The sequence below is a fragment of the Megalops cyprinoides genome, chromosome 20, assembly GCF_013368585.1.
Source record: "Megalops cyprinoides isolate fMegCyp1 chromosome 20, fMegCyp1.pri, whole genome shotgun sequence".
NCBI lineage: Eukaryota > Metazoa > Chordata > Actinopteri > Elopiformes > Megalopidae > Megalops > Megalops cyprinoides.
Window position 1 is genome coordinate 21,614,344 of NC_050602.1, and position 13,321 is coordinate 21,627,664.

Here is a 13,321-nt window from a genome sequence, read left to right on the forward strand (position 1 = left end):
AACTCTGCAGATGAACACAGAAGAAAATGGCTCTACCTTTATGACAACAAAGAGGCAGCAGGGCCAGGTGGTTTGTCAGTCTGCCCTGTCATCACAACCCTTGATTAACTCCTCCCAGCAGCATGCTCCACCTTCACTGATGCTCAAACCTGCTGTCACTCAGGGGACAGGAAGTGATGTAATACCCATGGCCTCACTCTCTCAGATGGAACTGTCAACACTTCAATTATCCGGTCTGAGACTCGAAGGCAAGGTGTAATAGTCCATCTCCGCAGTCCCCAAATGGTGGAAAGTTTTTTCTTTCTTTTTTTTTGTGGGGGGGGGGGGGGGGGGGGTGTCATGGCATGAAGAACTAGAAGAACAGAAACTGCAGACAATGTTTTTAACCATTATTTCTCTGTCCTCATTTGCATCTGTCAAAGCTTGAAACTATCTCCCCCTGTTGTCAGGGATACAATACAAAAAAGCATGCACCTTCAACAAAAACACTGGTAGAATGCTCCCTCTGAAATAATTACCTCAATCTTTTGTAAAAAAAAAACAAAAAAGTGTTACATAACCCTCCCCCCTCTAGCTCTAAGTATCATGCAACTTCTTTTTGTTTCCAATTATTTTTGTCAGCAGTAAACATCTATTATCTGAGATTCAAAAAGAAACATCTGGGTTTCTCTTAACAGGTTCATTAATCACTGAAAGAGAGAGACACACAGTTATTCTGGGTCTTTGCTAAACCATAACAGTCAGGTCCAAACCTCAGTGGGCTGCTTTGACGTCCCAGGTTTCCAGTGGCATTGATGTCATTGCATACGATCTGAATCAATGTCAGTTCCACGGTCACTTTCCTTTCAGTTAACTGCAGTCCAGAGATAACCAGTTCACAATTACATTATTATGGTGAAAGGAATCATGAAAAAAAAACCACCACAAGAAAGCCTTCCAAAGCAAAAACACTTAAAATGTCAGGCTTAAATATTGCTTCAAAAGTATCACGCTCTCTAGACCAATTACGTAAGACTCTCGCCATTTGTGAATTTCAGATCAGCGGTCTTGGATTTGCTTCAGGCAGAAAGCTCTATTCCGTTGCTGGCACATAACTGCATTCGATCAGTGTTCTTGAGGGAAACGATGGGGGCAATTTTCAATTAATACCCTGAACTGACTGAACTGTAACGGAACTGACCCCAACCGGTGTGTTGGTCAGCCAGGGCTTCCTCATTCTATTGCTCTCGCCTGCGATTTTCTAAGCACCTATGAATAGCTTCGATGACATCAGAAGAGGAGCAACTATCTTCCAATCAGCGTCTGCTTCATTGCAGTGTACTTCAAAGTGTGAAAAATAGTTGTTCACTCCATTTAAGTGTATCTTCGGATTGTATTTGTCTTGCTTCAGCACCCCTCTGGGAGTACAGAGGTTATCACAGCGAAACCTGCCTAATGTACCACTGGTGACTGCAAAACAGGATGGAGCAAAAGGGTTGTTTAAAAGCAGAAAAAGTATGCATTAACCTTGTTTATTACATTTTTATCTCTGACTCTGGACACAACCCCAGGTAACAGCTTAAAGGATTTGTAAAAGGTGGTTTCTTAGTTATCACTACATTTTTTAAGAATACAAAAACCCAGTATTTTTGATTAACTCCGTTAATCAATATCACTTGGCAAATTTCTGTTTCATGGTACTTTAATTCAGTCAGAATTTTGAAGGAGTATGTCTTGTATTTTGGGGAGGAGGTCCTCCAGGAAGAATTCAAACAAATCTGAGTCCTACAACTGGGTGGGAAGGAGAAAATAAATCACATGTTGAAAACACGCTGGCAGGTACCTTACGATCATCATAATTAAGTCTCCAAAATGAAATACTTATACATGGAGAGAGAGATGTAAGGTCTGTATGGATCATGTAATCCATGCTTACCTTTACATTTCATTTAAGTATTGATACGCTCGCATTGGCATACATATACCGTTTAACAAAACTACTGCTGACATTATAGCTCATTTAAATGTTTTCACACAGTGAAAGTAAGTACAGAAGGTCACAATGGTGCGAAACGTAAATGGAATCACCCTTTGAGTCTCCAGACTGATCAGATAACTTCCACTGATACACACAGCCACTGAGGCAGGGCTGATTACAGTGCCGGCAGCTGTCTGGAAACAGCGAACATTAAGCACAGAAGGGAATGTGTAATTATACAGCATTTATTATGCGGTACAGCACAGCTGAAAGCAGGTTTCCAAACACAGATAGGGAAGAATCAGGGCTCTGTTGATTGTGGTTACATTCCAGATCAGTGTGAGTGTTTTTATAGCTACTGCAGAACTATGGCAAGATGCTGCAGTTCTGATTTCGAGAACCGCCTACAGAAAGAGGCAAAATTCGAATTTAAGTGCATTGATTGGGCAAGAAGGGTGGACGAGCCCCATACCCCCCCCCCCCCCCCTCCCCCACCCCCCCACGGCTGACGACCATTAAATGAATGGGTCTTGTTTGTCCAAGACAATGACGGAATGCTCACATTTAATAAACCCTGATTGGTTGGTCCCCTTGTCAGTCAGCCAGATGCCCTCGGCTAATTGGTCTGCGGGGTGATGAGAGGTCAGCCTCCTGCTGAGGTAAGCTGTGGAGCCGGAGATGTGCATTTATAATGCCCTGATGTAGCACTCAAGGGCAAAGGAAGCTTTACTCACATTATTCGACAGGGAGCCATAATAATGACCCGAGGACTAATAGAAAATCCTTTATAAGAAAGATGAATCTGTAAGAGCCAGACTCTCAATAAAGCCAGCGGAGCAGAATGGATCGATAGAAGAGGAAAGGAGGAGACAGAGCTCCCTGCTGCGCCGCGCGGTCCCAGACACAAAGTTCAGGCAGCCTCTTTTGGGGATCTGAGATAAACTGCAGGTCTGCAAGCAGAAGCTGACACACACGGCTGGGCAAAAGGCTCCGTTGTATTTACTGAAGCTATTCTGGGGGCGCCGTCCTCCTTAGCTTGACGTGACTGCGGGGCTTCATATGTGTTGAATTTTATTTTGTGTTACATTATGCTGCATGACTGCAGAGACCCACGTGTGATTCAGATCTGCTGGCACAGTTTCAGCATTACAACTCCATGCCATCAAAAATGTTATTGAATGAACATTAGATGTCAGATGAACATTGTGACAGTATGTATCAAACAGTAGGTGTAGTTTAGGTTTAGATGTGCCCCCCCTTGTTTTATAAAGAGACATTGCGCACCACCCTCAAGTGGCTAATATTTGAACAGAAAAATTGCAAGCTTTTCCCCCTCCAAAACCACCCCAACCTATCAAGTGAAACCTGGTGTATGCCACTGTGTCCACTGGTAGTGTGTGTATGTGAGTATGTGTGTGTGTGTGTGGATGGATGACAGTGGAACAGAAACAGATGCAGTCTCAAACTGCACATCTCATCTGGATGTCACACACACACACACACACACACACACACACACACACACAAACACACACAAGCCTAAAGGACAGCAGGTGTGTAATATTCAGAGAGAGCTCTGCACAAGATCTGATTGCATGACATTGCCAGCCTAAGCATCCAGAGCCAATGACACTCAGTCAGCAGGCAAGAACATTCACCTGCACCAGCAGGGAAGACAAAACTATGGGCAAAAATTTTGTCTTTTTTTGTAACTGACGGCTTATGCTCGGTGCAGGTCACAGATGTTTGGGGCCAAAACCTCGATGTAACCAGCAGCTCAAACGTCACATCGGGTCGAAGCGAGCCGTCACCTCAATGGCTGGCTGGGATTGCAGACGGCGTTGGCACGGCGACATGGCAGAAAATGTGGGCAAGCGCTTTGGCTCGGCGCTGCTCGGCAGAACACACTATCGCCATGGGAACGTGCAGACGGTAAACAGCGCCTTACAAAAGCGGCTGTCATCTGAATGTCAACAATACTGGCTGAGCCTCCTTAGGTGGATGCAATTGTTTGGAAGCCACACCGCGCTCGCTCGCCGAGCTTTCCAACGGAGCGTCAAATTAAGCCAAAATCTGATTGATTTTCATTTTTCCTGCAAATAAATAAGATATTTTCAAATCCATCTAATATGAAAATTAACTTGCAGAATAGAAGAGAGAGCGCATTTATCATCTTTAAGTCCACAAGGCAAGGGATGACAACAGAGCACTGAAGTATAGAGTAAAACGCCCCATCAAATATGCACCTAAAGATTTGGGAGGGAGATCTATCGCAGCTAAAGGGAGCGAAGCACTGACCCGTGAATTCAATCAACATTTCTCCTTAACTGTGACTTACAAATAAATGAAAGTGCTATTTTTCCCAATACAAACACCTCTTTTATTCTTTTTTTTTTTTGTGAACTCGCCTAATTGTCTTTGTCAATAAAAAAGGACATTTGTAATTTGTTCTGAGTCAAAGTTAAGGACAGATGGTGATGAAATCCATAGGCAAGTCTGCTTAGCCTCACTCGCCGAGACACTTTTCCTTGTGGAGAAAACTCAGTCTTCAAGAAACGGACGCATTAGTTTTTCATAGCTTTGGAGCTTAGCTGTGAAGCCAAGACGATCTCCTTCAAAAGGCTTCTGTCGTTTCAACCCAACTCCACCACACTTTGTCTTTGACTTTGAATAAGGTATTGCAGCAGGTGGTGCATTTTAGACTTTCTTACACCCATATTGCAGGTTTGGCAGCCACTGAATCAGGACCTTTACCTCTCCGGAACGAGGTTAAAAAGAGAAGAAGAAAACGTACATGTTGCGTGCTTAACAAAAGAAGTTACACTGGCTAGATCCTGCGGTCGGGTTCGTTAGCTGAATCCGGGCCGTTTGTCTCCACGAGCGGAAAACACGAGCGAAAAACCGCGCCAAGCTGTCAGGGACGTGTGCAAATGAAGGCCGCCCTCGCGGGAGCCTCTCGGAGGCGCAGGGCCCGGCGCGGGGAGCAGGGAGCTCATTAATTGCTTCCTCCCACACCTGCTCGGCTCGCCGGAGAGCAGGGGGGGGTGGGGGATCAGCGCTCCCAGAGCGGGCCGAGGAACGAGGCCGCGTCGCAGGAAACCGTCACACCTTTTCAGCGCCGCTGAAAGCCAAAGCGTGGGGGGGGAGACTCGTGATACAAACAGCTGCCACTGTCTCTAATCCTCAAATCAAACGTTTCTTTTTTTTTTTTTTTTAGAAGAAGAAAGTGAGGTATTGCCAGGCTCCATAAAAGTGTTTGCAGGTGGGAGAGGAGTTCATGCTTTGGATCTGAGCAGAAGTCTCATCCCACCAAAGAGAGGCAACCTTAATCCCCTAATAGAGCTGGACGGCGTTGCAAGAGGGGCATCCAATCAGAGCATTCAAAGAAAAGTGACCTTTCCGCGCTAAGCGACACAGGTGCTGCTATCAGGACTGTGGCCCTGGGATTTGACAACGCCACATATGTGCTCATGCAGTGAGTGTAAAGATGACATCAAAGCTACACTAGGGGAATTTAAGTACGTAAACTATTATACCAGGCTGCTGTGTGGAGTGGTGGCTGTGGGACATGGGCTGTGAAGAGAGAATGTGTTTAAACCCTGGGTGGAAAACTTCACCCTTGAGCATGAACTTCCTAACCTGAAATAGCTGCAGTAAAATTCCACCTGTCTGAAAGACGGACATAAACATGTCTAAACATAGGCTAAACACAAGCCTTGTGGGTCTCCCGATGAGGGCTCTCACTGAGCACATGAATTATGAAAGAAATATCCGCCACAACGTGATGCAACAACAGAGCCACATCACAGAAAACGACCCTCTGTGGTTCTCGGTTTGCTGAGGTTTTGATATCTCCATTTCTCAGTAATGGCTTTAGCGCTGGCCTGCTTATGACTGCATGGGTCTCAAAGGAGGTTTCCATTCCAGGAGCTTAGAGTCTAGATGCTCACGCTCTTTTCTGTTGCCACAGAGAGAGACAGAGATATAGAGAGAGAGAGAGCGCGAGAGAGAGAGAAAGAGACAGAGCGAGAGAGAGAGAGAGACAGAGATAGAGAGAGAGAGAGAGAGCGAGAAAAAGAGAGAGAGAGAGAGAGAGACACAGAGCGAGAGAGAGAGAGAGACAGAGAGATAGAGAGATAGAGAGACAGAGAGATAGAGAGAGATAGAGAGAGAGAGACAGAGCGAGAGAGAGAGACAGAGACAGAGAGATATAGAGAGGGAGAGACAGAGAGAGAGAGAGAGACAGAGAGATAGAGAGAGCGACTACTGTATGCAAGGCAGTGTGAGGGCTTAAGTTTCAAGGCCAGCACCATCGCCAGGGAATGTATCGTTCTAAAAAAGAACCCGTGGAGGGAGGCCAGTGGCATAAAAGGAGGCCATTTAAAACGAAAAGGTCGACCACGACAACAGGGAGCAATTGTAAACCTACCGGGGGTGGAGTTTTGGGAGCCATTGTTCCATCTGTGCTCAAGGCTGTGGGCGCCCCCCTCTCCGGGGGCATCGAGCTGCCGACCTCCGGCGGGCTCATCGGTTGCGGCCAAAGCGGACTGACTTTCGGGGGCGGGGCTCCTGCTTTGGCCTACCGCGAGAGACGATGCCTGAGCTGTCTGTTGTGATGTTTCTGAGACACTCTTCAAAGGTTCGTTGGCGGCAAATGCTTCTTCCCTCTTTGCTGGGGGCCACGGGCTAGAGGCAGGCTGTTCTCTGCCAGTCTGTGACAGAGAGCCAGTTTCCATGGTGAGGAAGCGTCCTTGTAGCCCAGAATCTGCTCTGGGGGGTCTTGAGGTGGCCAGGAAGGGTTCCACAGGAGGCAGTGCAGTGGCCGCGCCTGGGGGTTGAGCGCTGGTAGCAGGAGCTTTGGGGTCACTTGGGCTCTGCTTCTCTTTGATCTGTGCTGTTGGTGGAGTGCCTGTCTCTCCCTGGAGCCCACCTCTGCTGGGCGAACTAGTTCTGAGTTTTGGATCGCCGTGGTTGCTGGGGTGATAGGAAGCCCCAGATTCCTCTGGCCAAAAGGAGCCGGCAGGATCCCTGGATGATGTGATAGGTTGTTCTTCAGAGGAGTGCTGGATGGTGACTGGCTGACCAGTGGGTCCAGAGGTCACATGTCCCAAACTAGGAAGTTCTGAAGTGGTACCAGAGTCAGTAGGTGACAGCTGACCCCCAGAGGCCGATCCACTCAGAACCTCCCTTCCTCCGCTTCCCTCTGCCTCCTTTTCCGAAGCGGACCGAGGCGGCTGCCGGTTCGAGAGAAGCCTTTTCGGGAAGGGACGGGGATAGCCTTGCCCTTCCTCTTTCTCTCTGCTTTGCCCTGAGTAATTCTCCAGGTTTTCTTTATATGAGGGAGTCACTGGGAGATCCGCTGACCCTGCCGTAGCCTTGGGGACCAGCTCTGAGCTCACCCGATCTTCACGCTGGCCAGAGGGGGCTGCAGCTAGCACCTCTCCCAGCGTGGCATCTCCCGGACCAGATGGCTTGCCTCCTGATGAGGCAACACCAGGTGATGTGACACCTTTTGGCCGGGCAGTCTGAGAGTCAGTGGCCCACCTGCTTACGGAGGCAGCCGAGCCTGTTTTGGGTGTGGTCGTAGGCTGGCGTGCCCGTTCATCTGGGCTGCCAGGTGCACTATCTGCCTCAGAGGACCCGGGCGATTTACGACTGACCAGAGTCGGTTTTACCATCCACGCACCTCCTAGGCCTACGGGTCCTGCAAGGGGACAAAACACGCCATGATTAGATTAGCCAACAGGAGAGCCGCTTTTAATTGAACACCTGTTATATGAGCAACCTTATCAACGCAGAGATGTAGCCATTGTCCAATTTATTCAATAGTGTAATTTGTTTGTTTGTGTTGTGTATTTTTCTTTGCATCGATTCACTTGCTTTTTAAAATTGTATTTCAACTGCTTGTTCCGTACCAAAAAGCTTTTTTCTTTTTTTTTTCTCCCCTCAAATGGAGTGAAAGAATTCTGTGAAGCCCATTATTCATTTCAATGCCCATAGGAATTCAGAGCGGCAGTTTATTGTAATTCCTACTTAAACTGTTTGAATAATTAATTCTTGTAGTCATTCCAATAACAGCCCTCGTGTTTTTGTGTATTTATGTGCTTTGTAGCTCCCCATTATGCTTTTTCATTAGGTTCTATAGAGTCACTGCAGGCAAAGCAGAAATCTCCTCAAGGTAATTTTGTGTATTCTCCTGCCGACTGTCTTTCATTCATTCCCACCGCAACAGAAGCAAGCAAGTCAAGGTCTCCGTTTGCATAAATAAAATAAAAGGATTTAAGATTTGTTTGTAGACATAACTCAGTTGGGGAAACAAATCCAATCTTTTTAATTAAATGAGTCGCAGATTTCTGTATGGGCTCTGTTAAATGTAACCGCAACAGGCTTTGCTATATACTTTAACAATGAATGCAAATGGTTTTTTTTTCTAATTTTTTTAAACAACCTAACTTTGGGACATGAGACAGCATGGGACAGCAGTGTGGCGTAATGGCAAGGATCAGGGCTCATAACCAAAGTTACTGGTTCAACTCCTCACTGGGGCACTGCTGCTGTACCCTTGGACAAGGTACTTAACCCACAATTGCCTCAGTAAATATCCAGCTGTATAAATGGATACAATTGTAACCCACTGCAAGTTGCTCCGAATAAGAGTGTCTGCCAAATGACAACAATGTAGTCAAATGTAATGAGTCTGACAGTCGCTGATGAATGAGAAAAGTAACGTGCCCATTTATATTCAGTCACTTGGCAGATGATCGCTTCCAGAGAGACTTTCAAAGCTAAGGTACGCTCAAGTACCATATAATAAGCTAATGCCTGTATAGGATTGTTGCTCAGTTAAGCGCAGTTTGCGCTTGGATTGAAGAGACCTACGTCACATTGTGCAGCGTGTGGCTGGTGTCACTATGGTCATTGACTGTGCCGGTGACCAGCGCATGGAAAGCTGACTGGCAGGACTTTGAACCTCAATCAATCCCTCTACACAATCCCTCTCTGCAGCGCCAAACACAAACAAACAGCCATTTAGGAATTATACATTGGTATTAAATATTATACCCTTATTAAAGTATTCACCACTATTGCTGTTGCTTTCCTGCGTCCTGTGAATACATTTCTGGCTGCAGTATTTATTACACAGTGAGTGTTCTGAGTATAATTAACCAATCACGTGTACTTTCCCTGGTGCATACTCAAATCTCCTCTAACCCAACACATGTAAACAAATTCATGCATATGGCATCTGGTTTTAAAAAATGGTAAATGACATACACCACAGGAGTATGGAGTGACTGAATTTTCGTGGTTGCTCCACAAAAAAAATATTTGCCTTTTTTTTCAGAAACGGTGAGTTTCTGATGTTGTATCCTTCTAGTAGTGCAGCTCCATACTACAAAACACTTAGAGTAACTATCTATAATTACCATCAACAATATGCAAAAAGGAGTATTCATGGCTATCTGGATTACCTCCATCTATTGCAAGTGTAAGCCCAAGTGGGCCAACAGGGATATTTAGGTTAAATGGCACTAATATATATTTATTCTTAAGGTGTCAAACCATATTCTGCAGTATAAGACATCCTGTAGACCATGCAATAAAGAAAATAAGAACGTTTAATGATATTTTCTGCCTGGTCTTGACCACTCAAAGGGTCTTGGCTTCCACTGCAAGTCCTGGAAAGCTATTTCATGCATTATTACCTCTGTTGAATTTTTTTCTTATCTCTGTGTGAAAGAAAATGCTTCCTACTGTGTGTAAAAATTTCCCTTTAACTAATTCCCACCTACCATACACCCTCTTGTTCTACTGACAGAGCGTAACTTGATATACATTCCATAATCCACTTCATCAAAGCATTTTAAACAATGTAGAAACTTCAATCAAATGCTCTCTCTTTTGCTGAGACTAAAGAGATGATGTGTCTTAGGTCTCCTTTCCTATTATATAAGTATGACACCCAGGACAAGTCTTGCTGCCCCTCTCAGTACATGGAATACATATTTTACTGTACTTATTTGTCACTATGACTGTCTTAACATTTGGTAAACAGCTTCATCATGTACTGTATATTGAGAGAGTGCTGAGTGCTGAAGAGTGCTGTTTTTTTTTTAGGGCAGACGAGATGCTTCCTTCTTGAAAAGCGTTGAGCTCCCAAGCCTGCCTGAGATTTCCCCATTGAGGTTTGGTGACAAGCGCAGCACAGTTTCCGACCAATCAAAAAGCTACACGGCAGGAAATCACCACGCAGACTCCACATGGGGCGGGGGGGGGGGGGGTGCAAGACAAGGCTGACAGCACCCAGAAGCGTCTCCCCCAACCCCAATCGACTCACCAGTTTCACAAGAAAATCAAGTGAGTCGAACTGACTTCTGCCATCAAAGCGCAGTTAAAAAAAAATCCCTGTCATATCCATGTATCGCGTGGGGTTATATCTGTGAGTGCTGGTCATAGCGCTCATTTAGCGACAGGGGTGCTAATTGAAGGAGGAGCGTCTCTCGGACGCCGCGTCTCCGGTAACAGCCAGGAAGTGATGCATTAATTAGAAATGGCCTTTAATAATTCATGCAGGCTGAAGATAAATTTCCTCCCGTGTTAAACATTAATGGCCCCGGGCTGAATTTGGGTCGGGGAGGATATCTTATTAATGAACCCCTCTGGGGATGGAAAAGGGCCAGGGCCTTATTGAAATCGGACCCGGGACGATTGATCACACCTTTCCTGTTGGGCCTGTGATACGTTTATTTGTTTCTCCTCAGTTATTGAGCAAGGTGTTGAAGTAACAGAATGCCGCCATATACCCTTTCTACACAAAGAGAAAAATCTCTAGTGAATGGAGGTCCTGGTTTTGCATCACAGTGGTGACGAGTTGAAACCCATCATTACGATTCCCCTTCTATCACCAGGTCACATTTATGCAGAGGTGGACACCCCGGCTTCAGAAAGTAAAAGTCCTGCCATGCATTTGTTCTAGCCATTCACTAAACAAGGTGATTTCACTAATTAGCTCCTCTACCTGGCTGAAGAGTTGTGCTAATTGAATTCAGCTGATGTAATGAATGGCTAGAAGAAATATGTGGCAGGACTTTTACTTTCCTGAAGCCGGGGTGTCCACCTCTGCGTCTACGCATATCGGCCCTTAACCAGGGGTATGCAAGATTGCATCACATCTATTCACACGAGCCCTGACGAGAGGTTTCCTACATTTATTCACATTGGATTGACCAGATAGGTGTGAGACCTATTCCCAACTGTTCCCGCTCGAAATGATGAGAGGTGATTCACACCAATTTGTTCCTGCCCACACCTATCGTAATTAGAGGTGTGTCACAATAATTCACATTTATTCACACTTTCTCAAGGAACTGAATACTCCTCCGCCGCTGCTCTGTCACAGTGTCCACTATTTTCTTCCTCCGTTGTGTCACCTTTTTTTTTCGGTTCCTCAACTGGCTCTGGCTTCAGTATTGTGTTTGTACAACTGTACAACTGTGAAGAGGCTCTCTCCCTCAATGTCAAGTTCGATTTCATTCTGTTTAAAAAAAAAAAAAAAAAAAACGAAGCAAAAAATTTTTTCACAATATGCTCCTCCAGTTTTTACGAAAAGCCTCTCTGGATAATTCACGGGCCTCTCAGCACAGCTATGAAGGGCTTGTGGAATGACGAGCCATTATCAAACAGACCAGGGAAGAGGAGAGAAGAAAAACAAAATTACACGCTGTTAGCACCAGCTGCATCGTATGCAGTGTTGTGATAACAGCGAGATGATTTACTTCGAGGAGCGCTTCTGCGTTTCGTCAAACACCTGCATCGGCCTGTCTAACTGGAAATAATTACTTTTAAAATGATCATATGTCCTAAAATAATCCAGCAATGGCCATGGGAGCAACCCAACAAAAGCAGCACTTCACAGATACAGCCACCACTTTTCCACATGTGGAGCTGACACTGGGCTAGCACAGGCTACAGCCATGGCTGGCTAACCTAGTATATCTTTTTCCATTACACTAGAACTGTTGCACCTGACATTATAGTAGATCTTGGGGGGAACTGCTCCAGTTCCACAATGGGAAAGGGGTTTAACGAGCCAGACTGGCTCCAGCTTTACGCTGGGAAAGGGGTATAACAAGACACAAGAAAACAACCCTTACAACATTTATGTACACATTTGAAAAGCAAATCTGCTAAAATCAAATCCCATTGCAAGTCTTAATGCTCTCACCTTGAAGTAGATCTGTCTTTAGTGATGACGGGGAGCTGGTTGGGCCTCCGCTGGAGCTGATCCGGGTTGGTTCTGCAGCCGAGTCATTGGATTTCAGCTTCGAGATGACTTCCCCCTCCTTCTCAAAGAGCGCCTCATTTGGGCTCGCCAGGCCACCGTCCAATGGCTGGAGTGGGACCCCTCCCCTCACATGCCCCAAGACAGTGTTTCTGGAGTTGGCTTTGCTGACCTCCAGCTGCCCCCATGGAAGGGTTCCTTCTGGCCCCAGCGGGCCCTTGCTCAGCCTAATTGGGCCTGGGGTAGCAGACGGGACGCCTGTGTCACTGGAACCAGTCCAGTACTTCCAGGGACTCATGGGAGAGTTCCTGAATCCAGATAGCTGGCCATTGCTGATTCGGGCCTGAGGGGAGGCAGAGGGCGCATGAGAGACGGGCTGCTCCCCCGGCCCCTCGTCCTCCTCTTCCTCATCTGCCTCTTCCTCTCTGGCCGAGCCCCCTTGACCGTCCGGCCGCTGTGAAAACGCAGGTCCCCAAGGTCCGCCAGAGACTGGGGCCAGCGCGTCACCCCTGCCCATGGAGGACCCTCCTGACCTGGGCTGGATCGGTACGTTCTCCCCAGACATGTCTGGTAACATGTTAGCTGCCATGGAGTGGACTCTTTTCTTCTGCAGGTCAGCCGGGCCGGGCCAGGCAGACGGATGGGCCTGGGGCAGGTGTGAGGGCTCTTCCCCCCGGGAGTCGAGACCCGGTGTCTGCTTGCTCTCTGTGGCACTCAACTGAAGGAAACTCACAGATTGTGTCTCCTGAACTGGTGCCTGCATTTCTGCAACACAGTTGTTGGTGAGATGATTAAAAAACTGTTTATAATGTCTACATGCAAATATTGGTCATCAATATTAATGCCCTTGTAAATTAATCATTAAATTATGCATATTTTTTCTGGCTACCACATCTCCTTTTTCTTTAATTTAACCCTGTAGACACATGCAAATGTACCAAATAAAGTGTAGCATAATTATTTTTGTACCATTTGATGCTTTTTCACTTAAAGATGTTGAATAGTACTAAGCCAAATTTTTCCTAGTTAGACAGGACTAATTTGGGAACAGACATCCAGATTCTGGTTGTGCAGAAGGAGCT

At 46.2% G+C, this 13,321-nt stretch overlaps 1 protein-coding gene across 1 annotated transcript in view; it reads right to left on the reverse strand.

Moving 5' to 3' along the window:
• Positions 1–13,321, reverse strand: part of LOC118795626 (neurocan core protein-like) — an 82,063-nt gene that overhangs the window by 30,736 nt on the left and 38,006 nt on the right. The window contains exons 7-8 of the mRNA XM_036554249.1: positions 12,183–13,004; positions 6,387–7,661 (exon numbers count right to left, since the gene is read on the reverse strand). Of these exons, the coding sequence (XP_036410142.1) occupies positions 6,387–7,661; positions 12,183–13,004 (2,097 nt within the window). The remainder of the gene's footprint in view (positions 1–6,386; positions 7,662–12,182; positions 13,005–13,321) is intronic.